Source organism: Callospermophilus lateralis, chromosome 11, assembly GCF_048772815.1.
Source record: "Callospermophilus lateralis isolate mCalLat2 chromosome 11, mCalLat2.hap1, whole genome shotgun sequence".
NCBI classification, from domain to species: Eukaryota; Metazoa; Chordata; class Mammalia; order Rodentia; family Sciuridae; genus Callospermophilus; species Callospermophilus lateralis.
Window position 1 is genome coordinate 62,559,503 of NC_135315.1, and position 25,834 is coordinate 62,585,336.

Here is a 25,834-nt window from a genome sequence, read left to right on the forward strand (position 1 = left end):
GAAATGAAATGATGTGCTTTCTGGCGTGTGTGTTAAAGAAGACATAAGTCCTTGGTCTCATATTCTACTTTTGAAACAAAAATTATTTGAAGTTAGCTTTTTTCAAAGATTTTTTCTAGGGCTGATTCACTTAAGAATTACTAGAATATCTCACCCATGAAAGGTAATTATGGTTGTTTTATGAGTGTGGAAGACATATAGCTGGTAAGTACTGGAGTAGTCTCCCGTGAGTTATTAGAACTGCAAGTGTTCATGTTATACCAAATTGGCCATCGAGGGCTGATGGGTTTTATCTGTAGTTCATCAAGGTATTGGTCAGCAATACACATTCATAACAATTAAGTACACACCAGTGCCTCTTGAATGGGATCTGTGGGTAAGGTGGCCATCTCAGGTCGTAATAATGTGATTTGCATAGGTATTTAGAGACCTGTGTGATAAAAATGATTTCCTGATGAGGAAGAAGAACTTTTATTGTCTGAAACAGGAGGTCAGTGTATTGAGACCCTCTAGGGTCTGGCGGCATTATATGGATGGCGTGTGGCCTGAGAGTTAGGAACTTTGCATCTGGGACATGGATCTGGCAAGAATCCACCACATACCAGGGTCTCTGGTGTAATTCCAAATAAGTCTTCCGACAGTTCTGAAGCTCCATGACTGAAGTCTCCTTACATATAAGGGCTCCTAAAAGGTTCTTCATTATATTACCTTTCAAGGGGGTCCTTCTCTGGTAGAGGAGAGAAGATACATACCCAAGCCTCTTCAGCGGTAGCTGTTGTCACTCCTGAGGCTCCTATGTGACAGGGCCTGTGAAAAGTCTTTATTATTATAATTATTACTACCGTGCGGGGGATAGAACCTAGGGCAGGGATAATGCTAGGCAAGTGCTCTACCATTGAGCTATACCTCCAGATCCAGACCTTTGTTTAATTCATTTAATTCTTGTAAAAGCTTTGCAAAGTGTAAATATTATCGTTCCTATTCCATAGCTGTGGAAACTGAGGCTCAGAAATATTTAGTTACATGCTCAGTGTCACACAATAGAATCGGATTTGCGTTCAGGTCAGCATGGGAAATGCCTCTGCTCACTAGTCTCCAGGGAGGGTAGGGTGTCTTTTTTTTTTTTTTGTCTCCTGAAAGATTCTGTCCTCTGTCTGTGCAAGGTTGCTTATACATAGCAGCCCATTGGAGAATTGAGGAAATTTCTGTAGAAGAGGCACGATTTAAAGAGGATACGGTATGAGGTGTAGTGGTGCACACCTGTAATCTCAGTGACTTAGGAAGCTGAGGCAGGAGGATTGCAAGTTCAAGGCCAGTCTCAGCAACTTAGCAAGACCTTTCTCAAAATAAAATTTAGAAAGAGCTGGAGATGTAGCACAGTGGTAGAGTGCCCCTTGTTCAATCTCTAATAAACAAACAAACAAACAAAAAAGACAGGGTGAGTAAAGAAAAGTAAGAGGAAGGTTAGGGTTTGTTCTGGGAATAAGAAGTCTGCTTTGTGGGAATGGGATAGGTTGGGAAGATGAAAATCAGGCTACCAAAGTAACAGGGACAGATTGTGAAGAGCAGTGATTGCAAGGCCAAGTCATAGGAAGAACATTTTGTATTTATGTGGAACTGTGGTTAAAGGCAATATATATTATGCTGTTCATTTATTATTCCTTAATATAAGGAATTTCACTGTTAGGGAAGAAAATTTCCTGTCTCCTAATGGAGTGCTTTTTATTTTACCTTTAACAAAAATGTAAGAACTGTGGAACTCATTGTCTTTACCTTTTTGCATAGGCTATCAGGATGCTCAGGCATAATTTAGTGTCCGGTTGCAGTAACTGTCTTATCTCTCTGGTTCTTGGTAAAAAATTTATTTATTTTTATTCCATATGACTTAGTCTTTCACTTATCTTGAGGCTAAATTATTATTATTTAAAATGACCTTAAATTCTTTTTGGAAACAGGTAGGACATATTCTTCTTGTCCCATGATAGGGAGAGGCAGTAAAGGGCTGGAATAGGACAATGATTTGACCACAGCTTGCTTCAGAACATTTCCATTATATATATATGAGCAAGAGGCTACTGAGAAAGGGATGGGATTAGTCAGACTGGGAATCTCCTGAGTTTGGAATGTCCGGAGGGGCCTGCTGGCTGTGTCTCTGCAGGAGCAACAGGGCTCTCTATATGGTCCTCCTTGCCCTGCCCAAGTTGGAAGTCATGTCCCCACATGCCTGGGACCTCCCTTTCTACCACTTTGACAAGAGTCTCTGATTAGATGTTTCCCTAGGACGACCTGGACCAAGTTTTTGGCTTTTATTTGTGTGCTGCGTTCTCCCTACCCTACTTTCTGGAGCATTTAAAGAAACCCTCAGTAAAGTAACCCTCATGATGAGTAGAGTGTCACATCTCAGCTAATAGGAAGAGGCTGTCTTTCTGTGGTCGGAAGCCTTGAGGACCTCAGGTGCTCAAAGCAGCTCTAAACAAAAGGAATGAGGAGACAGGCAGAGGGGGTCCTTAAGCACCAGGGGACAGTCTAGCACAGTGGTGCATGCATGTAATCCCAGCTACTAGGGAGGCTGTGGCAGGAAGATCACAAGTTTGAGGCCAGCCTCAGCAATTTTGTGAGACCCTGAATTAAAATACAAAAATAAAGTGGACTGGAAATGTAGCTCAGTGGTAGAGCGCGTTGGGTAGAATCCCCAGGAGCAAGAAGAAAAAAAAAAAGAACCAGGGGATATAGCACTGGAGGACCATGGCATTGGCTATGCCACAGCCCTGCAGAAGCCCTTTAAACTAAAGTGCAGTCTCGAGACTAGATGGTGGTTCTTGCCCTCAAAGTCTAGAGCTGACAGTGGCTACAGGTCCCCAGTGTGCTCTTCCCTTCACATTCTCTAGCAGTGGAGTGGGCCCCTTTCAAGTGGCAGAGGAAGGGGCAGCCATCTCCCAGCTGTACTTGGGGAGTATCTTGAGACTCAGTAGGAGCCACAGCAATGTCTTGTTACAAGCTTGCAAAACAAAATGAGATTTTTCGCAGCAGTCCCCCTAGGATCTGGACAGGAAGTCTGCTAGATTTTGTTTTGCCTTGCTGGCTTCATAAGCCCAGAGTAGCAGCAGCACTTTGTGAATCAGAAATGGAAGCATTGTTCTCTGATAATCACTGAGGAATGCCTTTCCTGAATGGTTACTGTGGGTGGGAATAGTTCTAAAGGAAAAACAAAACAAAACCTTAAGACACAGCAGCTATTTATGTCCTAGTCTGTGGAATACCTACTGTGTGCCACTAGAATTCACGGTCCATCAGGGAGGGCAGGTCCATGAGGAGCGATACACAAGCAATAGAGAGTATGAGCAAAACCAAGGCTATGGGATCCCAGAAGAACGCAATTAATTCAGCTGGCGTGTGCATGAGCACGTGGGGGCGGTTCAGGGCCCTCCCTGGGAAGAGGCCACTGGGCTGAGTGTTAAAGGGAGGATGCAGTTCTCTGTTCTCTTTTGACCCTTTCCATTATGTGAGCATTTTTACCTTGTGGTGATTAGTATGCACATAATATTTTTCGCTGCCTGTTTTCCACTTAGCATTCCTCTACCGATTTCCACTTAGTGACTAGGCCGATGTATTTATCATTTTTAAAAGCCACGTAGCATTTTTGCCTTATTGATGTATCCTCTTGCTTAGCCATCCTCTCATTTGTTGGGAACAGCAGAGTTTTTCTCAATTATGCATCTTTGCAGTCGGTTCTCCCTCTTCTCCTTACTTATTTCCTTAGGGAACTATGGCAGGGTCAAAGTTATGAATGGTTTCATGCCTTTTCCTGCTGATTTTTTTTCTTTTTATTATGGAAAATTCCAACATATACAAAAGGAAAAAGACTATTATAATGAGCTCTTATGTACTTATCATTAGGCTTCAACAATCATTAATTTGTGGCATTTTCTTTTTCCAATTCTGGGGATGGAACACAGGGCATCACATGTGCTAGGCAACTGCTCTGCCACTGAGCTACAGCCCCAGCCCATCATGACAATTTTTGTTCATGACAGTTCTCCCATCCTGGATTACTTTGCAAAAAATTCTAAATATCATGTTGTTTCACCTATGAAAACTTGAGTGTATATTTCTAAAAAATAAAGTATCTAAAAGCATTCACTAATGGCTTATTATTACACCTAAAATAAATTAGCCATAGTTCTTGTTATCTTTTGTGTGTGTGAGAGGGGTGCTGGGGATTGAATCCTGGACCTCATGCATGCTAGGTAAGTGCTGTACCACTGAGCTACACCCCCAGCCCACCATAATTTTTAATATCATAAAATAGCTAGTCATCCCCCTAAATGTAGAAGATTGCCCATTGTTTTCTGTGGCCTCTTTTGTAAGGCCAAATGGTTGAATTCATTATTAAGAATGCTCTGCCTACAGGTCCTGGCCCCCTGGTGGAGAGGTTTGGGGGAGAGATGCTGCTGCAGGTGGTGCCTGTGTGTCTGCTTATTACATTGTAAACCTGGCCATGCCACTTTATCCATGAACCAGCTCGACTGAGTGCTCTGGGCAGGAAAACAGTGTCAGGCTCAGCCCTTTGGTCTCCACCCTATTACGAAGGCATGTTTTTTTTTTTTTTTGCTGCCTGTTTTCCACTTAGCATTTTTTTTTTTTTTTTTTTTCAGTGCTGAAGAAGCTAGGTACATATTATGTTTCTTTTTCCAAAAAGTTAGAAAAATGCCTACTCCCTGCTGGATTTTGATCATCTTATTTGCATGTTTCCCTTGGCAAGCTTTGTTTTGTATTATTCAAGGTGACCCAGTTAGAACTACTGTTTAAAGTCACATTGTCATTAATAAGTTACACAACCTACATGTGATAAGTCTGTTAGCTCTGAGTATCGTATAGGAATATAGGAATACATGCTTGTGTTGGATTCCTTCTTATTTAAGTATGGATACTTTTAAAATATAATCGCCCCTGTTTGTTCTCAGGGTTGATATTCCTGATTTTTCAATGTTGATGGATAGGAAAAATTTCCCAGATGATTCAGAACCCTGTTGTATTTGGCTTTGGAATGTAAATCACATGTGTATGTTGCATGTGCATTTCCCTGGGTGCTGGCTTCCTCAATTAGCTAGGTACCCTCTGGGACAAGGGATAGTTAACAGGGAGACCTGGTCAGGATGAAATGCTTTTTGAGAGATACTGAGCCTGGAAGGCTTTTATCCTTAGAGAAAATAGCCACTGTATTCAATTAAAAGGTTTACTTGTGTTCAGACCAGCCTGTGCCTCTGCCTTGATATTTTTGGTGGAAGAATTAAATTACTAGTTCTTCATTTTGGTTCTGAGTTTGCCATTTTATTTCTTAGTCTTTTGCAGTATAACATTCATTTTCCTTCTTTTCATAACAACAAAAGCAAAAAGAAGTTTAAAAGATTTGTCTCTAAGCTAAATACTTCAACACATTGATTATTTTTACTTTTTCATATTTCTCTTCTAGGCATTATCTATAATACATCCCCAGTAACTTTGCATCTTATTTTTCCCCCAATAATTTTGCATCATATTTTCTTTACACCACTACAAATTTTTTTTTCTGGTTTTCATAAATATTACCACCATGGCTATATAATATTCACTTAGTCAGTGTGCCATAATTCACTTAACTATCATTTTTCTATTTCATATTTGAGAGGTTTTAAGATTTTTAAATGCTACTACATTAAATGTGTTCCTGGCAGCTTTTTTTCCCTTTTCTCAACAGCTTTATATTGAGATGTAATTCACATACCATACAGTTTACCCATTTAAAATGTACAATTCAGTGGTTTTTAGTATATTCACAGACAGTGCAATCATTTCCACAATCAATTAAAACATTTTCAATACCCACTAGTAATCACTCCACATTTCTCTCATCACTCCCAACCGTAGGTGATCACTAATCTACTTTCTGTCTCTGTAGACCTTCCTGAACATTTCATATAAATGTCATCATATAATATATGGCCTTTTTTTCCATTTTAAAAATAGTAGTAAGAGTGGGCTGGAATTGTAGCTCAGTGGCAAGGCACTTGTATAGCACATGTGAAGCACTGGGTTCAATTCTCAGCAGCACCATATAAAAACAAACACACAAACAAAATATTCTGTCCATCTACAACAAAAAATATACGTATCATAAAATTTACCATTTTAAACTGGCATGGTAACACACACCTGTAATCCCGATGATTCAGGAGGCTGAGGCAAGAGGATTACAAGTTTGAGGCCAGCCTGCACAATTTAGCAAGACCTGGTCTCAAAAGGTAAAAAGGGCTAGGGTGTAGCTCAGTGGTAAGCACTTGCCTATCATATGCAGGGTCCTGGGTTCAATCCTTGGTACAGAAAAAAAATTAACATTTAGCCCTTTTTTTGGAGCAAGAGGGTTTACAGGGGATTGAGCCCAGGGGTGCTTTACCATTAAGCTACATTCCCAGCCCTTTTTAATTTCTTTCTTTGGGACAGGGTCTTAGTTACCCAGGCTAGCCTTAAACTTGAGGATCTTCTTGCCTTAGCCTCCCAAATCACTGGTAGTACAGACAGTGCACCACTGTGCCTGGCCATTTTAACCATTTTTAAGTGAACATTCTGTGTCATTGAAGACATTCACATTTTGTATAGCCATTACCACCATCCATCTTCCAGAACTCTTTCATCTTCCCAAACCGATAACTCTGTTCTCTCCCCTGGTCCCTGGAAACTACCATTTTACTTTCTAGCTCTATGAATTTGACTTCTCTAGCCACCTCTTACAAGTGAATTCACACAGTATTTGTCCTTATGCAACTGGCTCTGAGTGGAATGTCCTCAAGGTTCAGCCATGTTATAGCATGTGTCAGAATTCCAATTTTTTTAACTGCTGAATAATATTCTATTGTATGGATAGATCACATTTTGCTTATCCATTCATCAGGTGATGGACATTTGGGTTTATACTTTTGGGGCTATTATGGCCAAGGCTGCTGTGAACATTTGTGAGTAAATTTTTGTGTGGACATGTTTTCATTTTTCTTGGTGTATATGTAGGAGTGGAATTGCAAAGTTGTATGTGGCTTTTTTCTTTTTGTTAATATGTATATTTTTTTAGTTGTAGGTAGACACAATACCTTTATTTTTTATTTTTATGTGGTGCTGAGGACCGAAGCCAGTGCCTCATGCATGCCAAGCAAGTGCTCTACCACGGAGCCCCAGCCCCAGCCTGGCTTTTTTTCTTTTACATATTTTTTTCCCACTATGAATCCTAAAGAGATTACTAGGTCAAAGGATGAGACCCTTTCATGGCCCCATAAGCATGTACAATTTGTGTATATAAGTTAAAAATAGCCACATGTCATAGCACATACTTGTAGTCCCAGCTACCTTGGAGGCCAAAGTAGATGGATGTCTTAAGCCCAGGAGTTTGAGGCTAACCTGGGCAACACAGTGAGACCCTATTTCAAAAAGAGAGAAAGAGAGAGGGGAAAGAAGGAAGGGAGGGAGAGAAGTTGGGAGGGAGGAAAGGGAGAGGGAAGGCAAAAAGGAAAAAGCAAAAGAGAAAAAGCACCCTTTATAGCATGTCCCTTGATGTCTACTGCCCAGATTGTTTTTCCAGAGAGTTCTGAAATGTGTGCTGTCTTCAAAAATGTGATGTTCTGGTTTCACCTTCCCAGCAGTGGGTATTCTTTTCAAGATGCATGTTAATTTAAATGTAAAAGTTTAATTTCATCATTTTGACATGGGTGTTTTTGATTATTGGCTGCTGTTCTTCCAAAGACTAGGCCTCTGGATGAAAACCATTAGAGCTAATATTTGAGTCTTGCTCGGATGGGTTGCTTTTGACTGCTGCCCACAGATGTCTTTGAATACTGCGAATGCTGTGATGGTGGCAAGGAGAGTGTTTCTCTGTACCCAGTTCTGAAGAGCAGCTCTTTGCAGGAGTTAGTCAGAGCACTCTGGCTCTAATGAGCACAGCAGGTAGGAGCCCTGGGGAACTTTTGGAAGTCTTTCTCCTGGCTTGGGATTTTGTAATCACTCTTTGAGGCAGAAAGGAGACCTTCCTTTTCAGTTTTGCTCATGGTGATGCTTGTAGTCCCTGACTGGCCTCATAGGCTAGCTGGTCCCTGGCTAACAGAGTCAGCCAAGGTCCTTTCTGTTCCCAGCCCAATGGTGAGTTAGGATGGCCTCCTGACTCTTCTACCTGGAGGCTGCAGTAGGAGCCTTGAGATGGTTACCTTCCCCTTTTGATTTCTGTACCTGAATCTCATCTTTCCCGAGGTCCAGTCCACAAAATGCATGTTAAGAATTGTTGATTGATAGGGACTGGAGGTGCAAGTCAGCAGTGGAGTGCTTACGTAGCATGCACAAGGCCCTGAATCCCATCCCTAGCGCCACAGAAACAAATAATTTTTTTGTGAGGATTCATAACAGCATTATTTGTAATAATCAAAAGGTGGTTGTGTATCCATGTGATGGAATATTTTGGGCTAGGGGTATAGCTCAGTGCTAAAGTGCTTGCTTAGTATGTATGAGACCCTGTGTTCAGTCCCCAGCACCACAAAAATAAATTTTAAAAAAGAACTATGGCTCACATTTTGTGCACCCCTACTATGTTCCAGATTTTCTTTTTTGTGTTTTGCATCACTAAACTCTTTGAATCTGACTTCACCTTGTGAGGAGGTGTGACTGTTCTGCCTGCCTTACGAAGAGATGTCTAGACTGAAGTTTGAGAGTGTAAGAAATGTGCCTTGAGTCATAGAGAACTTGGACTGTCCCCTAGTCCATCAGATTCAAAGCTATGCCCTTGACCAACGTGCTGTCCTGTCTTCTTTCTTCATGAACTGTTATGATGACCTGCCGCCTGCTTCCTGCCTGCAGCCTCTTTGGGCCAATACAGCCCCCATGCTGTTCCCAGAGTGATCTGTCACAAACACTCTTGTTGAAAAGCCCCAGACTCTACACAGAAAATGAAAAGACTCTCCAGAATTGGCCTCTGACCTCTCGCCATTCACCTTTGCCACAGCCCTGCGCCTGCAGGCTGTTCTCACTCTGGTTGGCTCTCCTCTCCTCCAAATCCCTGCTCTCCCTTGCCTTTGCTATCACAGGCCCCTCTTCTCCCCTCTTCAGTACCATTAATGATCTGTTGATCCACCAGTCTTTGTTTCTGTGTACACCCCTATGCTAACCCTGGTTCCACTGGGTTCTAGCTGTCTGTCTGCAGATCTCCCAGCCATCTGAACTCCTTATGGTCAACAGCTCCGTCTTGCTTGTTTCCATCCCAGCCTAGCACAGTGCTGGGCAGGGAGAGGCCTCTTAGTTCAAGGTTTTTGTTTGTTTGTTTTGTGGTGCTGGGGATGGAACCCAGGACCTTAGGCATGTTAGGCAAGTGCTCTTCTACTGAGTTACATCTCATTCCTTCAGTTTAAATTTTTGACTTAAACTGGGAAGTCTTTAGATGGCTTTGCATATTGTCCCTCCCCAAGGAATGGCATTCCCAGAGAAGTCCCTGAGGGGCATCTCCGCAATCAGGAACAGTGAAATGCTCAGGCACATCATGTCTCTTCCTAGAGAGGTGAGGACCACTGGGGAACATGTGGCTGAGGTCCACAGCCCCTGACAAGTGCTCTGGGGAAGAAGAAATTGGCAGCAAAGCAGTGTGCAGAGAGAAGTTCCTGGGAATCTGTGGCCATGGCCCTAAGCTTATCTGATCTGCTTGAGCAAGAGCTCCAACCTGAGCACCACGTCCCAGGGGACCTTTTATCTTCCCAGTCAACTGGCCCTCCTGCCTGACATAAGAGCGCAGCCTGCTAGGCTGGGACAACCGCAGGCAACCTTCCTCCTGGCCTGACCGGCTCCTGCAGGGGCCCCTCCTCCAAGGTGGCACATCTCCATCCCAGCCCTCACCAGCCTCCTCCCCTGCTCTTCTCTCATACTCATTTACTCCACTCATAAGATATTCCATTAAATACAAAGAAGGAAATACATCAAACCAGCGCCTTTGCTTCTAGAGAACACACCCCAGATGCATTTTAAATCTGTGGATTCCCCTTAAGGGAATTCCAGTTAAAAAAGAACTTGGGTCAGCAGCCCCAGGCCTGTGTGGCTAACAAGCTGCTGTTTTCTCTGTTGTTCAGCTGGCCTGAAGGGCTCCTTTGTTTGGGGAGGGGGAGGATGTGGGCCCTAATGAGGCTGGGTGTGGAGTCTGGGCTTACACAGAGCTGCCTTCAGAACCGAGATCTTCAGGCAGGAGAGTAAGTTAGTGAGTTTGTGGGTTTGTCAACCTTTAAAGAAAACAGGACATTAAAAAGAGGGGGAGACCAACTGTACTGTGGCATTCAGATCAGATCCTTGACACAAAAGGACATTAGGAGAAAACTGGAGAAATCTGAGTGGCATCTGGAGTTTAGCTAGTAGTACTATATCAGTGTCTGTGTTTTGGTTTTGACAGATATACAGTGATAGCGTAAGATGCTGACATGAAAAAAAAAACTGGGAGAAAGTGTATGGGTGCTCTCTCTGTACTGTCTTTGCGACTTTTCGGTAAATCTCAAATTGTTCCAAAATAAAAAGTTTATTAATTTGTAGAAAAAACAAGGAAATGACAGGCATGGTGGCACATATCTATAATCCCAGCAGCTCAGGAGACTAAGGCAGGAAGATCCCAAGTTTGAGGCCAACTTAACAAGATCCTGTCCCCAAATCCAAAGGACTGGGGGTGTAGCTCAGTGGTTGAGCACCCTAGGTTCAATCCCTAGTGGTGGTGGTGTAGGCAAAAACAAAGTTAATCCAGCAAGTAATTTAACTTAATCCTTTCATCAGCATGTTCTTTTATACTTCTTAGCCCTTGGTCTTTAGCTTTCACCTTCAAAATCAGTACAGCTGCTGGTCCAGTCTGCTGTAGGGACCAGTATCTTCTTTGCCCCACCCCCACTGCCTTCTATTTGGGAATGGGCTGGGATCCAAGACCCAGTCTATCAGAAAGACCTAGTTCTGAGGTTGGCAGTACTCCTACCTGCCGGCTGTGCACTGTGGGATTGGTCACTGCTAGGCTTCATTTCTTCACCTATTAGAGAGAACTTGCTTAGAGGGGAAGGGAGAGTCAAATAAATCATGCATAAAAAGAACTGGCCCAGAGTGCTGGGGGTGTTGCTCAGTGGGTACTTGCCAGTGGTACAGTATCTCTCATCAGGCCCTGGATTCCATTCCTAGCAAGCAAAACAAAACAAAACAAAACAAAAACTGGCCCAGACCAAAAGTTATATGTTTAATAAGCAGTAGTTTTCTTTTTTTTTCTTTTTCTTTTTTTTAAAAAATATTTGTTTTTTACTTGGACACAATACCTTTATTTTGTTTACTTATTTTTATGCAGTGCTGAGAATTGAACCCAGGGCCTTGCACATGCTAGGCTAGTGCATTCCCGCTGAGCCACAACCCCAGCCCCTATAAGCAGTAGTTTTCATTCTTCCTTCTTTTTCTCTGGTTTTTGGTGAAAGGAATACTCATTCCTTTAAGACTTGAGATCAACCATTGAGCATTGGCTTTGAGGCCAAGAGGTTGCTATGGGGCCTAGCAACCACACTGTACTCCCTTCTCCCCCACATGATACTTCCCAGGGGCCAGGAAATGTGACTCTTTTAGTAGCTCTAGGTGTTTTAACATTTAGTTAAAACTGAATGTTAGAGCATTTAAGTGCTCTAGGAGTTTTAACATTTAGATTCTTGAAATTGTACCATGACTGCTTCTTCATCCTACCTGGGAGCCGAGTCAAATTTGGGGGCTTCCTTCGGGAAGGGGAGCCCCTTGTGGCTTCTGTGCTGGAGCTCTCCTGGCTCAGAAACCCAGAAATCTTAAAGGCTGGAGATATTGGAGAGTTCCAAGGGTGTTGAAGCTGGTGGGCTTAGTTGTGCATGGCTGCTTACCTGTAGGTGGCAGTCGTGACACGGGAATGTTCAAGGCTGGATACCCAGGGCAGGGTGCTGGCAGAGAGCCCCTTTTAGAAGAACAGCAATAATAACAGAAATAACAGCCATGCCAACTGCGTGTGGAGAAGGGAACTCTGGGCTAGGGGCTCTGTTGGGTTTTTCTGGGTGTTTACTCTCTCATAACCACGAGAGAGAAGTCTCTTATTACTGCATATTACAGATGTGGGAAATGCCAGGGGAGGTCGGGTGACTACCCTGAGGTCACATAGTAATTGGCAGAACTAGGACTCACAGTAGTCTGAGTTCACAACCCCTTCCCATAATAGCCTCCACTATACATACACAAAGATGCACATTTTGCCTGCACCAAACTGCATGGGGCCTATTGGCCAGGGACCTCTGAAAGGCTCACAGTCATCATTTTACTTCCCAAGAGCCCTGACAGTATAAGGTTAGACCTGTTGAGGCCATGAAAATGCTGTACCTCCAAGCAGCTTTAAATTCAGGTAGGGGACTGAAAATGTACTCACAGCTCCTAGTCAGTAAGAAGGGCATCTCAGAGGGCATAGACCAGGACACTCCAGAGAGGCTATTGGATAGACAAGCTGAAGTGAAGGTCCCCAGGCCTGAGAAATACGAGGTGACTTCCTCAGGCTTGCAGCATCCTCCTGGGGCTCCTGCTTTCACCCATCTTTTCTGTGGAAGGAGGACTGAAATGGGTCATCCTTCAGTGTCGTTGGCTCTGGGGGTGTGTGAGTGGGTTATGTAGGCCCGAGAACGATTGCTTTTACCACTCTGTTCACAAAGTAATGAAAATTCTGGCCAGAGCAATTAGGGAAGGAAAAGTAATAAAGGCATCAGAATGGGCAAGGAAGAAGTAAAATTTATATCTCTGTTCACAGATGACGTGACTTCCTATATAGAAAACCCTCACGATACCACATACAAAACACCCTGTTAGAGCTCTTAAATAAATTTAGCAATGTTGCAACATACAAAATCAGCATTCAAAGATCAGTTGTACTGCTATGAACAATGCAAAAAAAAAAAACCAAAAAAACTAAGAAAACAATTCCATTTACAGTAGCACCAAAAAGACTAAAATACCTAGGAATTAACCAATGTGGCAAAAATTTATGCACTAAAAACTACAAAATATTGCTAAAAGAAACTGTATATGGTGATATGTTCCTGTGGTCCCAGATGCTTGGGAAGCTGAGGCAGGAGGGTTGCTTGAGCCTAGGAGGACAGGGCCAGTCTTGGGCAGCATGGCAAGACCCCACCTCAAAAGAATATATGTGTTTATATGCATGCACATGCACACATGTTTATATGTATACATATATATATACACACACACATATATATGAATGAAAAATAGATAAGTAGGACAATCAAAATTAAAAATTTTGTGCATCAAAGACATCAATCTAGGTGCAGTGGCGCACCCCTGTAATCCCAGCATCTCAGGAGGCTGAAACAGGAGGATCATGAGTTCAAAGACAGATTCAGCAATTTAGCAAGGTGCTAAGCAACTCAGTGAGACCCTTCGTCTAAATAAAATACAAAAAAGGACTGGGGATGTGCCCCTGGATTCAATGCCTGGTACCAAACAACAACAAAAAAAGGCACTATCAAGAGAGATAACCCACAGAATGGGAAAACATATCTGCAAAGCATATATCTGATAAGGGATTAATATCCAGAATCTAGAATACATAAAAAACTACAACTCAATATTAAAAATAAGCAAATTTTAAAAACCACCCAATTAAAAAACAGACTAGAGCATGGTAGCATGCCCATAATCCCGGCTTCTCAGGAAACTGGGGCAGAAGGATCCTAAGTTCAAGGCCAGCCTGTGCAACTTAGTGAGGTGCTGTCTCAAAATAAAATTTAAGGGCTGGGGATGTGGCTCAAGTGATAGCGCACCTAGCATACGTGAGGCACTGGGTTCAATCCTCAGTACCACGTAAAAAAAAATAAAATAAAGATGTGTGTCCACCTAAAAACTAAAAATAATAATAAAAAAATTTAAAGACAGCTGGGGATGTAACTCAGTGGTAGAGCACAACTGGATTCAAATTGAAAAAAAAATTAAAAAATTAAAAATAGATGAAGGACTTTTAGTAGATATTTCTCCAAAGGAGATATATGAATGGCTTATAAACACATGAAAAGATGTTCAGCATCACTAATCATTAGGGAAATGCAAGTCTAAACCACAGTGAGATGCCACTTCACATCTGGTAGGCCAGGATCACATAATTGAATTGTGGTACCAATATTTGATCTCAGGTCTGTCTCCTTGTAAAGCCTGAGCATTTGCATGATTTTGTCCTATCTTCTAGCAAAGCCTAAGTCCTGATGTGAGGTGGATTGTCTTTGATGATTTCTGAAATTGCCTGATCCTAACTCTCAATTCATGAGAGGAATCCCATCACCACTATTTTAACAAAAGCTTAATACAGCTCACACTTCCATTGAGACGCAGATGCTAAAATAAATGACCTCTGTATAAGCTGGAAGTGTCCTTGTTCTACTGGATGAAGCTGTGGAGAAGTGACACTTGCTTTTTACATAACACACTAGAACTCACATATCCAAACAAAAGCTGCACTTACAGGCAGTGACAACACACTCCAAGAATATAGCAATTGCTCCAAATGTGTGTGCAGCAGCCTTCAGTCTGCAAAAAAGCCTCTTTGTTTTAATTATCACTCATTTTTCTACCAAAAAAGATAACATCCTCATCTTTTTCACTCTTCTTATTCATCACACTCAGCACCCATAGACAGTTCTGACCACCCTGACAAAGCAAACCCACCCACAAATGGTGAGACTGCCTCCTCATGAATGTGATACTGGTGTTGGGCTGTGCAAGGGCCCTGAGGAGGCTCCTGAGATTGGGAACAATTTTAGCCAAAGTCCTCAGATGGCTCCAGTTTGGCAGGTACAGGGCAGTTTTGGATTCTTGTTTATAAGATGAGGAAGGGCTGAGATGGCACTTCAGCATCAGCAGTGGGTAAGAGCCAGATGAGCTCTAGGGACACCCTGCCCCCATCCCACTCATCTCAAGTAAGAGAAGAGTTCAGTTCACAAGGCCAGGAAGCAGCAGGTCTGGGCCTTTCTGGGAAATCAGACTCATGCAGTGGAGAACAGCTGGGCTGGTAAGTGGCAAGACTGGGAAGGGCAGGGGTGGTGGGAGGCACCTGGGAAGAACAGTGTGAGGCACCCGTCATTTTGGAAGAAAAAGTTAAGGGAACAGAAGGATGGGCCCAGTACAGCCCCTGGGATAGCAGAGTGCACTGTCGAAAGCCCAGGCAGAAGCAGGATGAGCCCCCTTGCTGTGGGAGTTCCTCCATGTTAAGTGATCCTTGTCTCCAGCCTCCTGCTACACCCAGACTGCCTCTGAATACCTGCCCTGCATATCCCCCAGCCCCCCAGCTTAGGTCCCCTCTCAGAGGAAGTGACTCACTAGTGGGGTCACACACAATAGGGGCATGTCTTTGGCCATCAACCCAGCAGCCTCCCCAGCAGGAGGCTCATCCTGAAGCCAGGGCTCTGTGGCAGGAATGCCCTTGTGACCCTTCCCAGCCAGCAAGGGGCGAGGCCAGCCCATCAGGGGGCCATCCAGTGCTAGTCGTCATTCCCTTCATAGAACTCAGGCTATGACATACCGAGATTGCTCTTTGGTAGGGCCACAAGGGACACAGTCTTGGGAGGCTTAATAGAGGAAATATTAAATCAATGAAACCTCATTTCCAAGTTCGGTTTAGCAGCAGAATCCATTAACCTTATATTCACCCTCTCCCTTCCTCTAATAATACCAGCAAGGGGTTCAAAGGCATGATAACTTATCCTCAGGGTCAGCGCGTTCTATTCAATTACTGGGATTCAGCGTTTTTCAAGCTAAAAGACATATACTCATTTTGATTATAAGGAACCAACCCAAAAAAGAACATTCTTTCTTTTCACTTTGCTGGAAATGCCATACAAACAGAACCGTGGGTATCTGGCTCTGCTGAGACAGACGAGGGAAGTAAGGCTGACAGAGCAGCTCAAATCAATTCTTATTTTTCTCCTCATAAAAGAATTCCCGGCAAATGGGAACAAAGTTATATCTGATTGCCTCTGGAACTGAGGCCACTCATTGTGGGCGCCCTTCCTTCGTCTGGTCCCCAGGCCAGAGGAAAGCAAAGTTCAATCTCATTTCTTTTGTCACATATGTTGTCAAATCCTAAAATAAAGCATAGTAAAACAGCAAAAACAATACTCCAGGGAGCATGGGGCAAGCCATTCCTACCTCCTGTTCTGTGGGGCAGGTAAAGATTAAGACACCAGTGACCCTGGTTGCAAAATGCTGAGCTCTCTGGTGAAATGCTAATGGCCAGGGGCGATGCAGGACTGGGCTGGGCAGGGATGGGGCAATTGGATATAGCTTCCATTAAACCTTCAGTGCCAGAGTAGCATATTATCTGGTTGCTGTTGCCATGGCATTTTCTCCGCTCAGGAAAAGCCACCTCCTGCATGGTGTAGGACCTGCCATGATGCCCTGAAGCCTTGACCCTGACAGCAGTGATAGTGTTTCTGCCCACCCACCCCTCCCATGCACCCTCCTAAGACATCCCTGCTGGGAGGAGCCTCCCAATCCACTGGGCTTGGTTTCTTGGCTAGTGCTTTTTTTTTTTTTTTTTTTTTTTTTTAACACTTTGATGTTAAATATAGTGACTTCAGAAACAGCCAGCACCAGAAGGCAAAAGAGGATGGTATTAGCATTTTGCATTCAGCAGCATGCTTTTGGTGAGCATTGGGGGGAAAAATAGTCAAATCCTCTATCTCCCTAACAATTGATTGTGGATAGGAGCCCAGAGGTGCCAGCACCAGGGAATGGCATTCAGGGATGCTCCATGCCAGGTGTGGAGAAAGAAAAAAAGAGGTTTCAGTGGGTAGGGAGCTCACTGGGTAGTATGCCCAATAGTATGAAATGAGCCTTCTGGATTACTATCTGCTAGTGAGGCAAATTGGCCTCTACAAACCAGGTGGAAAGAAAAATCAATCCCAACATTCTACACAGATCCATTATTGCCTCTTGCTTCAGATTTCAAATATGCTTTGTGAATGTTAATTGTGGATATTCTCCTTCCTCTGGAGAGACAAGAGAATGAATTTCAAGTTCTCATCCCTGCCTTATAAGATGTCCTTTTCTATAACAGCTGTCACCACCCTCCCTCACCCATCTTAAGAGGAAGATAACAGGACCAGTGGAAGGTACCCAGAGTGCCATCTAACTAGCCTGCAGACTCCTCCAAGGCAGCTCTTTACGTAACTTTAAGGCAAAGTAAAGCCACATGGTCCCAATACCATTTACTAGAGATTGACAAAGCTCTGCAATGTAGCACTTGGCATCCTTGGAACTGGGGAGAGGGAGATGGATAAGACCCTGCCTTCAGAGGTCAGTGTGATGGGGGAGGCAGATTGGCAGGCAGGCATGAGGCATTCCAGCTCGGAGCTATAACAGGACAACCACAGTATTCTGGGTGCTCTGGTACCTGTACCAACGGGCTGTTGAGGCAATGAATATCACCCTGCTGTGCTGTGACAGATACAGAGCAGGCAGGACGATGAGATAAGCCAGTGAGAACCAGCCAGAGATTGTGCTCTCCCAGAGGAAACTACCAAGGCTCTGCCTCTCACTGCCCAGCTAGAGAGAGCACACCGAGGGCATGATGTGGAACAGTGGTCCTTAATCTTGGCAGCATGTCACAATCACTCAGGAAACTTTCTAAAAATATTGATACCTACCCCCTCCTATGCCAATTAAATCCAAACCTCTAGGTCATATGTGTCCCAGAAGCTCCTCGGGTGGGTCTCTTGTACAGCCAGGGCTGAAAACCACTGACTTGGGGGAAGGAATGTTAACTCAGTCCTTCCTCAGACACCAGCAGATTGTGGAGTTACCAAGTGCTAGACACTGGAGGACACAGGAGGAAGGCAAGTCCCACTTAGTCCCCATGCTAATGGAGCTCACAGCTGGCGGGGCCCTCATTCTGGTTCTGATCCTGAGCTCCTAGGCTGATCCCCATTTCTTCTCTGGGTCTTAGGTTTCCTGTTAGATGAGGCAACAGGCCTGAATTTTCTCTGATTCCCACTTCCTTGTTTCCTCCAACCCAAAAGTCTGTTAGCCTATGTATATTCTTTCTTTTTTTGGTGATTTTTTTAAATTGAAAAATATACATAACGTACAACTTTTTCATTTTCACCATTTTTAAGCGCACAGTGCTATGGTGCTGAGTACATTCACATCCTTGTGCGGCCATTACCACCATTCATTTTTCAGAACACTCTCATCTTCCCAAAATGAAACTGTCCCCCTTAAACACTGACTCCCCACTTTCCCCTTCCCTCAGCCCCTGACAAGCACTGATCTGTTTTCTGTCTCTGTGACTGTGACCACTCCGGAGACCGCACAGGCATGGAATCAGAGAGTATTTGGCCTTTTGTGGCTGGCTTATTTATTCTACTCAGCTCTCAGCATAATGTCCTCAAAGTTCTTGTTTTGTTCTGTTGGTGCTGGCGTGGAACCCAGTTGTATGGCTAAATTGCTGAGGGTCTCACTCAGTTGCCCAGGCTGGCCTGGAATTTGTGATCCTCCTGCCTCAGTCTCCCAAGTCACTGAGATTACAGGTACCTACAATACCATGCCCAGCAGCTCAGCTATGTTTTAGCATGTGTTAGAAGTTTATCTTTTTTTAAGGCTGAATAATAGTCTTTTGTATGAATAGACTATGTTTTTTAAAATCCATTTACCTGTGAATGGACAGCTGGATGGTTTCTACTTTCTGGCCATTATGAATAACGCTGCTATGAACATGGGTATACAAGTATCCCTGCTTTCCATTCTTTTGAGTATACACTCAAAAGACCTAATGGATCTTATGGTAAGTTTGTGTCTAATGTTTCGAGGACCCCACATAATGTTTTCCATAGTGACCATCCTGTTTTACATTCTTGTCAACAGTACAGGGAGGTTCCAGTTTCTCCACATCTTCACCAACACTTATTGCTTTTTTATAGTAGCCATCTTAATGAATATAAGATGATTTGCATTTTGATTTGCATTTCCTGAATGCTTAGTGATGTTGCAATATCTTTTAATTATATGTGACCCATTTGTATATCTTCTTTGGAGAAATGTCTATGTATATTCTTTCTTTTTTTGGTGATTTCTTAAAAATTACAACTTTTGGGTTCTTTCCCCCATTTTATTTCAATTTTTTTTTTTAGTTGTTGATGGAATTTTATTTCGCTTATCTGTTTTTTGTTTGTTTGTTTTTAATATGTGGTGCTGAGAATCAAGCCCAGTGCCTCACACATGCTAGGCAAGCGCTCTACCACTGAGCCACAACCCCAGTCCTCTTTCCCTCATTTTTTAATTGGGTGGGTTTTGGTTTTTAAGTTGTAGGATTTCTTTGTATATTCAGAATATTTGCCTTTTATCATATATATAATTTGCAAAGATTTCTCTCCCATTCCATAGGTTGCTTTTTTACTCTGTTGATAGTGTACTTTAATTCACAGAAGTTTTTGTTGATTGGTTGATTGGTTGGTTTCTGGGGATCGAACCCAGAGATGCTGAACTATATCCCGGTACTTTTTATTTTTTATTTTGAGACAGAATCTCACTAAGTTTCTAAGGCTGACCTCAGCCTTCTGACTAGCTGAGCTTACGGGTGTGCACCATCACACCTGGCGGAAGTTTTAAATTTTGATGCAGTTCAATTTTTTTTTTCTTTTGCCTTTAACATTATATCCCTTGAATCATTGTTAAATCTAATGTCACAATGACTTTTATAGTTTTCACTCTTATGTTTACATCTTTAATTCATTTGGAGTTAAGTATAAGATAAGGGTCCAACCTCATTCTATTGTGTGTGGAGAGCCAATTTTTTTCAGCATCATTTGTTGAAAGGATTGTCCTTTCTCCATTGAATGGTCAGAAGATTGTTTTGTTTATGAAATAAAACATGTAACATACTGTGTGTGTTCGCTTTCTGTCACTGTGACAAATACCTGAGAAAAACAGCTTATAAGGAAGAAAGATTTCCTTTGGCGCCTAGTTTCAGAGGTTTCAGTCCATGTTGGTTGACTGTGTAGATGAGAAGCACATGGTAGAGGAAAGAAAGGAAAGGCTGGGGTCCCCGTATCTCCTTAAGGGCACACCCCCAGCAATCCAATTTTCATCCACTAGGCCTCACTTTCCAAAGGTTCCACCATCTCCCAGTAGTACTACAGACTGGCAGCCACGCTTTTAACATATGGGCTTTTGGGGGACATCTAAGATCCAAACCATGATAACAAACCTAATAAGCAGCCTACCAAATGATGCTCCCTTCTTCCACCTTCTTTTCTGAAATGTGTTTTATTTTTATTTTATTTTTTAGTTTTAGGTGGACTCAATATCTTTATTTTCACATTTACATGGTGCTGAGGATCGAACCCAGTGCCTCACACATGCTAAGCGAGTACTCTACCACTGAGCCACAACTTTAGCCTCTAAAATGTGGTTTTTAACTACAGCAGTTGATCTTTAGTCATTGTGATAACAAGTACCTATAGAGGACTGACTGACTGTCATGTTGTATTTCACATATATTAACCCATTTAGTTTTCTAACAATTCTGTGAGGGTAGGTACTGTAGTTTTGGCATGTAGAGGTTAAGTAATTTGCCCAAAGTTACATAACTAGTAAGTGATGGGGCCTATATTCAAACCCAGGTGGTTTGGCTGCTGAACCTATGGGTGCATATACTTGACATGCTCTTGTGTTGGGTGATTTGTGATGGCTCGGGCTGGAGCTTTCTGGTCTGGAATTTAGAGAATGAAGGGCCTTGTCATGACCCTGGCCCCCGGGCCCACTTATGATGCTTTGAATCATAAGTGGAAATTAAATCATGAGTGTTCTTTCATGAAAGCAGCACCCTCAGATTGGATCCATCGGCTCAGCCCATCTGCTTGGGCAGAGAATGTGTGGTTCTGGTCTCATCTCTCATTTCCTTCCTGGGTCTCCTTATTCTAGGAGAAATGTAAAACAGTGTTCTCTATGATTTCACAGAAAAGGCAACTGATGGCTCCCTGCAGAGTGAGGACTGGACATTGAACATGGAGATCTGTGACATCATCAATGAGACGGAAGAAGGGTATGTGTCCCTGCCAAACCAACCCCCCCCACCCCCGCCAAAGCCTCCCTCCACTCTCTGGGGTCACTCAGAGCTGGTCAGGGCTCAAGGATGGTGGGTTTGACTTCCAGTTTTGTTTTAGTCTGTTCACTGATAAGCCATTGATTTTTTTTCCCCCCATCTGTTTCTACCCCTCCTCCCCCAACCTGGTAATCACCTGCTTTGAATCATAAGTGGAAATTAAACTGCTTGGTTACCCAGTCCCTAGCGGCTGTTTGTCTCTATTACCAAATCTTTACCTTTCCTGCCCTCCTCTCAGCCTCTGCAATCCCTTGGCAAATGTGGGGCTATCTCTGCCCTGGTTTGTTGGTCAAGAGACCCAGGAGTCACAGAAGGCAATCCAGAGTGTGGTCAGACAAGGCAGGGAATGAGCAAGGGGCACTCATGGCAGGGAGCAGCTGAGTGTTTCTGGCATAGGTGACTTAACCCATGACTTGCCCCTCTTGTGCTCCTGCACTCCTGGATCTGTTTGTTCTTACTGTTCCTTGTGTTATCTCCTTCTACTTTAAAGTCCACTCTATTTGTACTTCTTCCAGACTACTCTGTGTTTATCCCAGTTCCACACTATAAGCCCTTTATTTACAGTCACTATGCCTTCTTCTATTGCCAGGTGATTCTTGAGGATTTTCCATGCTCTTCTCCACTATAAGATGGCTAAGTCCCTTCCCAAGCAGCAGAAAACCCCCACAAGTTGGGCTGATGGTAGGGTGCCCATATGCTTCCTGACCCTTACTAGAGGGCTTCTGACTGCTGGGTCCTGACTGTGCAAGAAAAAGTTGGGACCCAGGCAAACCTGTGAATCTTGGTAGTTAACTTACTATCTTTCCATATATGAAATGGCCAATTACTTAACTTCAGAAGGTTGGACCTGCTTTCATTCAGCAGATATTTGTGACATGACTGCCTTGTGCCAGGTCCTGTTCTAAGTAGAAGCAGCATAGCAGTAAGCAAGTCAAACTCCTTCCCTGCCCTCGAGGAGCTGCTAGTCTAGAGTGGGAAGGTGGGCTGTGAAGAAGATAATTAAAACACAGATGGGGACAGGAGGGAGCAAGGATAGAGAAGGCTGGGAATTAGCAATTTTAAATAGTAATCAAGGAAATCTCACCAAGAAGGTGACCTTGAACAAAGTCTTGAAGGAGATGAGGGAGTGAGGATTATACCAAGGAAGAACTATCCAGGCAGAGGGAACAGCAAGTCCAAAAATCCTAGGCAGAGTGTATCTGGTGTGTTTGAAGAATAGTAAGTGGCTCAATAGTAAAGGCCCAAGATGATGTCAAGGATGTGAAGGGCATCCAGAAGTGCAGGGTTGCGTAGGCACTAAGGTAGCTTCAGCTTTTGGTGAGAGGGAATTCACAGGGATGTTTGATCAGGAAGAGGCATGTTCTGATTTCCATATTAAAGAGATTGCTCTGTCCACTGTGTTCAGAATGGCCTGGCTGGAGGCAGGCCAAGGCCAGAAGCAGACAAACCAGGTAGGTTCTTACAGTCATCTTGGTGTGGGTGAGCTTGAGGAAGGTAGTAATAGGGGAAAGAGTACAGAGTTATTAGATTCTGTATAGATTTAGAAGATACGGCCAATGGAATTTGTTGGTGTGGGATGTGAGAAAGAGTCAAAAATAACTCCCAAGGTTGGAGCCTGCAGAGGCACAGGATGGAACTGTCATGTTCTGAGATGGAACAGACTTGAGGGGTCTGCTACCAGCTCAGCTCCCAAGAGAGGTGCTACAGGGTGACTGCACAGGTGACTCTGGAGTTGGGGGCAGTGCCCTGCTCTGGCCCTTCTCTAATACCATAATCACTAGAAACAGCCTGGCTGCCTTCCTTCAGACTTTCAAAACTCTTCTTTTTCTGGTGAATTGCACAAATACCTATGTAGCTTGAGGGCAGGGGCAGGAACTCTGGGTTCCTTATTCCTTGCATCCCTTTCAGTTGCCACTTATTTATTCATCTATCCAGATATCCAGCTGTGTTTAGCCCCTACAGGTGGAGGGTTAGTCCTCCAAGATGCCAAAGGGGATGTGCCAGCCCGTCTTCGGGGGCTTACCTAGGAGCACTGTTGGGACTGTGGCCAAGACCTGTGCCCAATGCCATGGGCTCTGAAAGAGAGGCAGGTGCAGAGGTGTCCTGGAGGCTTTAATCTGGGGCTTAAGATTGACAGGATGAAAAAAGTATGCTCTGTAGCTCAGGGTGGCATACAAAGGGTCAGTGAGTTGAAAGATACACTTATGGTCTTGGATGCACCGGGCAAAGAGGGAACATCTGGAATCAGGCTGGAAAGGAGGTCCAGGTCAGGTGTGACCTTTTCTCATCTGCTCTGTTCTTCCAGGCATCTGCTTTCACCCGTTTCCCTCCCATCTAGACCTTGCCTCAGATCTTGGCAAGCCACCTGTTGCCAACAAGTCTCAGGGACTTCTCAGGCTCTTAGGGTGAAAACCCTCAGCCACGCCTCTCTGCAGCTCCACTCCAGACCCTTCAGCCCCACTGATCTTTCAGCTCCTTGAATTCTCTGCATTTCTATCCCCAGTTAAAAATTCTCCACAATATGAGAATCATACAAATATGTCCACAACTCTTCTTTCTCAGTGAATTGCACAAATAGTCCGTGGCTTGAAGGCAGGAACAGGAACCTTTCCAAAGGGGTTGAGCTGGTGCTTGCTAACTCAAGCTGAAGCTCACAGAAGGTCCGGACACCCAGTCCCTCTGGTGGCCCAGGCTCCTGCTGGTGCATGTTTGAGTGAGAGAGGATTTTTCATCTTACCTCAATTATGAGATTATTGTCTTAAGTCCCTTCCCAAGTGAGAGAAAAAAAAACCACGAGTTGGGCTGATGGGAGGTGCCCACCCATTCTCTCTTGGTCCTCTCTGGAGAGCTTCTGACTACTGTTCCTTGTTTTCCCAAGCTGGCCATTTTCTCTAAATGGTTCCCAACACTCACAGGATCTGGGTTCAAACCTTGCTTCACTGGCACTGGCCCCCTTCCCTCCAATTTGGACAAGTCCTCTGTTAGGTGATTCCATAGTACCTGATATTATACTTAAGTTCATCCCAGTTTAAACTTATGCATCAGCGTGAGATCAGTGTCTGTCTTGTGCCACAACCCCTGCTAGTCTGTAGGCTCCACGAGGGCAGGAATTCCATTTCTTTTATCACTAGGTTAGCCCTAATCCTAAGAACAGCATCACATGATCTGCTCTCAGCAAATATTTGTTGAGTAAGGGAATAAATGAATAAAGTCCCTCAGACACTCACAGTCTTATGAAGGATGCAGGCATGTAAACATAATCATAACACAGCATGACAAGGGCAGAGAGAGAGAAAGAAGCTCAATATGGCTGTGGAGACAGACTAATGCAGTAGCCACCAGCCAGCCTGGAGGCTGTCAACAGCAAAGCCTTCTTGGAGGAGGAAGTAACACCCAAATGGAGTCTTCTAGGGTACCAGGGCACCTTCTAGGAGAGGCAGGTGGATGACGGGGTGGGCCGTGGGGGCCGGGGGTGGAATCCCCAGGCTGCAGAACAGTGTGTACAGCAGACATAGGAAGCATAATGTGGTGGATGGATTAACAGTGCGAAGCCTAGAGCCATCTGCCTGGACTGGAAACCTAGGTCACTGTTCACTTGTTGTATGACCTCGGGAGACATTACATTTCCCTGTCTCAGTCGGTCTTGCTGTTTATAGACTGGGGTTACTAACAGTACCTTATCTTATAGGGTTGTTATAAGGATTAAAGGAATAAATATACATGAAAGATATGTCTACATGACTATGTCCACATTCCTATGTTAGTCAGCTTTTCATTACTGTGACAAAATACTTGAGATGATTGACTTTTTTAAAAAAAAAAAAAAAAAGAGAGAGAAATGCCTTAGTTTAGCTCATAGTTTTAAAATTTTGAGAGGTTTTAGTTCATGGTTTGTTGGCTTTTTGCTTTGGGGCCTGTGATGAGGCAGTTCATATGGCAAGAATGCATGTAGCAGAGGAAGCTGCTCCCTTCATGGTGGCTGGGAGGCAAAGAGGGATAGAAAGTGCCCGAGATGCACTTCAAGGGCACCTCCAATGACCTAATTTCCTCCCACCAGACCCTACCTTCTAAAGGTTCCACCTCCTCCCAATAGCACCACAAGCTGGGGTCCAGGATTCACCATATGGGCCTTGGGGGCCATAGAAGATCCAAACTACAGCATCATGCTATGTAGATAGATTTGCTCCTTATCCTTTAAGGATTTCCACTGCCCATAACCATCATCATCACTTTCATTTGTGGTAGGAGTTATCTGGCCAGTCTTTGGGAATGATCTGCGTGGCTTCGCTGTCTGACCCTGTCTGCTCTTCTCTTTTGTATATGTGTGAGTGTATGTGTGCCTGAGCCTGTGTCTGTCTGCCATTTTCTGAGCAGTTGTTCTATGTCAGCCCCCATGTCTAGCCCTAGATTGCATCATTTCATGCAGCACCCAACAGTCCTATAATAAATTAGGGACAGCCAGTTTTCATGGTGAGGAGGCTGAGGCCACAGTGGTTTAGTCTTTTGCCAAAAGCTTCACAGCATAGTAAGATGGGAACCTGTAGGATGCAAACCTGGGCTCACCTGGGTCCAGTCACCGAAGCTGTGCCTGAACTTCCTGTATTTTTTGCAGAGCATTTTTTTTTTAAACTGGACCATGGCCTAACTTCCCCCCACCAGACC

At 43.8% G+C, this 25,834-nt stretch overlaps 1 protein-coding gene across 4 annotated transcripts in view; it reads left to right on the forward strand.

The window, feature by feature from the left end:
- Tom1l2 (target of myb1 like 2 membrane trafficking protein) overlaps nucleotides 1-25,834 on the forward strand; it is a 117,482-nt gene that overhangs the window by 40,620 nt on the left and 51,028 nt on the right. For all 4 annotated transcript variants that reach the window (XM_076871541.1, XM_076871542.1, XM_076871543.1 and 1 more), the window contains exon 2: nucleotides 21,028-21,112. In XM_076871541.1, the coding sequence (XP_076727656.1) occupies nucleotides 21,028-21,112 (85 nt within the window). The remainder of the gene's footprint in view (nucleotides 1-21,027; nucleotides 21,113-25,834) is intronic.